Source organism: Lolium perenne, chromosome 6 (assembly GCF_019359855.2).
Source record: "Lolium perenne isolate Kyuss_39 chromosome 6, Kyuss_2.0, whole genome shotgun sequence".
In the NCBI taxonomy this organism is placed as follows: Eukaryota; Viridiplantae; Streptophyta; class Magnoliopsida; order Poales; family Poaceae; genus Lolium; species Lolium perenne.
This window is the reverse complement of record NC_067249.2, coordinates 175,393,783-175,398,606: the sequence shown is the minus strand read 5'-3', so window position 1 is coordinate 175,398,606 and position 4,824 is coordinate 175,393,783. Positions and strand designations below refer to the sequence as shown.

Genomic DNA, 4,824 nt, shown 5'->3' with positions numbered 1-4,824 from the left:
GGACGAAATCTAGATTTTAGGGTACTGCTTATTACTGTTCACCAATCCTGAAATCAAGGTTTGTTATTTTTGGTGAGCCCAAAATATAGCATATTTTAATCTGAAAATTACACACCAATAGATTTCAACATTCTCTATGTCAATATATTTTGATTTTTTTTTAATATGTTTAAAAATGAAATTTTTGTAGGTTCAAAAAGTGGCCTACATGTAGCCCGAGCTACAAAATTCCATTCTCGAATGTCTTTCTAAATGTAGAAATTACATGGTCAACAGGTCCGATTGGCTGGCTTACCATTTTGGCAGGCCATTTTCTGAGCAATTAAATATGACGTGTCCCCTTGCACTCAACGATAGTATATGATACGAATTGCTTACACACCATCACTATCTCTCTCCCTCCCTCCATTGTTGCTTACATCAATTCTAAACAAATGCACCTAGGTGCTGAAACTGAAAAATACAGTGTTTCTTTTGTCCAAAGTCAACTCCAATACAGTTGTACTACTAGCCAAAATCATCATCGCAGAAGGCAAAGCGGCATGAATTAGGCGTACGCATGCTTCCCCTCTATCTTATCCATGGAAACACCTTGCCAATTCCAAAATGTGTCTCTCTCGTTGACTTCTTGAAATACTGAGAGTACCAAGTTATTTTATTGAGCACGTTATATTCTTTCTCCCAACAACCGCTGGCGTGGCACTTGAGGTTACCACTCTCCAACAACCAATTTTGAGAAATTCACCCCCTCCAAGCCTGACAATAGATTTCCCCGGGAAGAGAGAAGCATATTGCTGAAACAATTTACTCGTCGAAATGTAACAACAATACGTTTCCTCTCTCTCGTTCTCCACCCTTGCCCTGAAAGGCATGTTAATTAGCTAGTTTTGTGAATCACTTCATAACTAATAAAACAGGATTTGAGGTATACGTCTTATTTTGCAGCCTGTTCCATAAGTGCCCTCCCCCAATGTGTGTGTTCAAAAAGGAATTCCTAATGCAGTTAACTACTTTCGAAATGAACTCATTGTCATCACATGGCACGAAAAGGGCCGCCACCGATAGTCTTCCTGCCATCTTTCTTTGTTTATAAGCACTATTAGAGTATCCATGGTGAAATACTCGGTCATTCAAGGAAAAAAAACTCATTGTCCCCCATAAAACTGTCAATCAGCTTCTGCTGGGATACATCATGAACGAATAATTAATAGTAAGACCGGGATGCAGCCAATTAAGAACTTGGGGTTCGTCTGTACTTGGGCGGTAGCATTCTCTTGCAGCATCTATAATGAAGCCTGATGATAAAATACTTCAACACACAAGAATAGTAGACAATAGTAGAAGGAAAAGTAAGAGAGTGGACTTTTCCCAATAATGATTCCCTATATAAAATACCATGCCATCGGCAATCTGTAGCATCAGGATATCTCAACCCCGACTTGCATTGTCGCAGGTCGCGTCGTGAGCAAAAACGGTCGAGCTGTGCTCCCTAACCGCAGCAGCAGTACTGGTCGCGTGGAGAGGAAGGAGCAGAGTGCGGCCATGGAGGCCGTGATCCCCGACCGCACGCGGATCGCGCCGGAGATCGAGAAGCACGTGGCGGCGGAAGGCGATAGGGAGTCGGACCCGGCGCTGGCCTTGGAGCGGGAGCTTGAGCCGGTGGGGCGGTGGCAGGACGAGCTGACGGTGCGGGGCATGGTGGCGGCGCTGCTCATCGGGTTCATCTACACAGTGATCGTGATGAAGATCGCGCTGACCACTGGGCTGGTGCCCACCCTCAACGTCTCCGCCGCGCTGCTCTCCTTCCTGGCGCTCCGCGGTTGGACGCGCTTGCTGGATCGCTTCGGCATCGTGTCTCGCCCCTTCACGCGGCAGGAGAACACCATCGTCCAGACCTGCGGCGTCGCCTGCTACACCATCGCGTTCGCCGGTGAGTGCCATATACTGCCACGCCTTCGGACAGTTACTGGTTTTACAGTACTTGATTGGCAGTGTGAATGGTGCATTGCAGGTGGCTTCGGGTCAACCTTGCTAGGTCTAAACAAGAACACGTACGAGCTGGCCGGCGACTCGCCGGGCAACGGGCCGGGGAGCTACAAGGAGCCAGGGATTGGCTGGATGACGGCGTTCCTCTTTTCTTGCAGCTTCGGGGGGCTCCTCACCTTGATTCCCCTTAGACAGGTGCTTCTCACTTCTTGCTCATTTTAGTGGATTGAAATACTAAAGGGAATCAAGCAACCAATGACTAGCCATGCTGTTCTATAAAATTGGGCATGGTTCATCTGTCTTTGTGACTAAACGTTAAACATGATGTTTTCAGGTACTGGTCGTGGACTATAAATTAGTTTACCCAAGTGGGACTGCAACAGCTGTTCTTATAAACGGGTTTCATACCACTCAAGGAGACAAGAACTCAAAGTATGTATATTGTGACCTCGTTGCATTTCCTTTCATCAGTCGTTAAATTAAGCAATGTCCAATGATGTTCTACTTCACATATCTGAATGAATTGATCTTACCATCCGTGATAGGAAGCAAATCCGCGGGTTCCTCAAATACTTTGGGGGCAGCTTTTTATGGAGTTTCTTCCAGTGGTTCTACACCGGTGGCGATGTTTGTGGATTTGTCCAGTTCCCGACTTTTGGTCTGAAGGCCTGGAAGCAGACGTAATCCTTTTGACACTTTGGTTTATCATTGCGGATCACTATAATCTGTGGTGTGAAACAGACTTTCTTAACTCTCGTTTTGTTTTCTCAGATTCTTCTTTGACTTTAGCATGACATACGTGGGAGCCGGGATGATTTGCCCACATATTGTAAATATCTCCACCCTCTTGGGTGCAATTCTTTCTTATGGAATATTGTGGCCACTCATCAGTAAGAACAAGGGTGATTGGTACCCTGCAAATGTCAAAGAAAGCAGCATGAAAAGTTTGTATGGTTACAAGGTATGTACTGTAGCATGACCTTGTTCTTCTTAGTGTCATTTGAAAATTAACAGCCACAATAGTTACAATTTTCATGTCAGTGATAATAAATTTTCTTCACCATCCAGGCCTTCATCTGCATCGCTCTAATCATGGGGGATGGACTCTACCACTTCACAAAAATCATTACCATCACTTTCAAGGGCATGTATCGACAGTTTATACGTAAACGTGTTGACAAAAAAGGTGAGGACAGAAGGACAACATAAATCTAGTACATTTAAGGAGTATATAAGTTTTTCTAATATTGAATGAATGAATTACAGTGAAAGATGTGGACAGTACGGTCTCACTTGAGGATCTGCAGCGCGACGAGATCTTCAGGAAGGGCCATATCCCCGCTTGGATGGCGTACACGGGGTATGCTTTGTTAAGCGTCATTGCAGTGGTTACCACGCCAATAATGTTCCGACAGGTGAAATGGTACTATGTGGTTATAGCCTATATTGTCGCCCCCATGCTTGGATTCGCCAATTCGTACGGGACGGGGCTTACCGATATCAACATGGGTTATAACTATGGCAAGATAGGACTCTTCGTCTTTGCCGGTTGGGCTGGCAGGGACAATGGTGTCGTTGCAGGTCTAGTTGTTGGTACATGTGTGAAGCAGCTAGTGCTGATATCTGCAGATCTGATGCAAGACTTCAAAACCAGTTATCTCACTCAGACATCACCAAGATCCATGATGGTGGCACAGGCCGTTGGGACAGCCATGGGCTGCATTGTCTCTCCCCTTACGTTCATGCTCTTCTACAAGGCATTTGATATTGGCAACCCAGATGGTACCTGGAAGGCACCGTATGCACTGATATACCGTAACATGGCAATACTTGGTGTGGAGGGCTTCTCAGTGTTGCCGAAGTATTGTCTGGCACTGTCCGCTGGATTTTTCGCATTTGCTGCACTCCTCAGCATAGCAAGAGATGTCATGCCACAAAGGTATAGGCAATATGTGCCCCTACCAATGGCAATGGCAGTTCCATTCCTTGTTGGAGGAAGCTTTGCTATTGATATGTGCGTTGGGAGTTTAGTGGTTTTCATCTGGAACAAGATAAACAAAAAGGAGGCTGGATTCATGGTCCCTGCAGTCGCATCAGGTTTAATATGCGGGGATGGCATATGGACATTTCCTTCTTCCATACTTGCCCTTGCCAAGATTAAACCACCAATTTGCATGAACTTTACACCTGCGCCATAATAGAGAATCATGTCATTCATAGAACGTGGGGTGAAATATGAACAACATGTTATTTTATTCCAGATGCTTTGGTACGTGAGATGTCTAGAGGTGACATGATGGTGTGAGTTGTTTTGCTGTGTTGTACATTCTAATGTCCAATTGGTGTTTGTCGTGTGACCGTAACTTAATCATACTTGTATATTGGATTGATGTCAATACATATGTACTCTATACTTGTACACTTCTCAGATAACAGGAACATATTTATTGCATAGTTATCATCCAGAGTTTAACAAAGTGAAAGGAGTGAGCAATAGAAAATACATGTCACACTTATGCATGACAAATTCCATTACTGCACCGCCATCCACACTAGTTCAACATATCCCAAGCGACCGTCTTGAAACAGTTGGGATTTCGCTCCTCCAATGGGTGCAAATAACACAATGGGTAGTTTTGAGAGCAAAAATGGGAAACTCTTATCTTGTTAAAGGCGTGTGCTCCAATACAACACCCCCCCTACCGAAACTGAGTTTGGGCTCAAAAGCCCGGCAAACACATATTCAAGCTCGTACGTGAACCCGTATACACCCGTATACCGTATGCATAGGCTATTGGGACCTTCCTCCACGATCTCCTCTCCACCATGATTACCAGC

The 4,824-nt window shown here is 44.9% G+C and overlaps 1 protein-coding gene across 1 annotated transcript; it reads left to right on the top strand.

The window, feature by feature from the left end:
• The first annotated feature begins 1,434 nt into the window (after nucleotides 1-1,434).
• LOC127306890 (iron-phytosiderophore transporter YSL15) lies at nucleotides 1,435-4,399 on the top strand. The gene is made up of 7 exons (XM_051337595.2): nucleotides 1,435-1,930; nucleotides 2,012-2,181; nucleotides 2,321-2,418; nucleotides 2,532-2,666; nucleotides 2,758-2,947; nucleotides 3,055-3,172; nucleotides 3,253-4,399. Exons 1-7 carry the CDS (start codon nucleotides 1,543-1,545, stop codon nucleotides 4,182-4,184), a joined length of 2,031 nt encoding a protein of 676 aa, XP_051193555.1. The 5' UTR covers nucleotides 1,435-1,542; the 3' UTR covers nucleotides 4,185-4,399.
• Nucleotides 4,400-4,824: the final 425 nt, after the last annotated feature.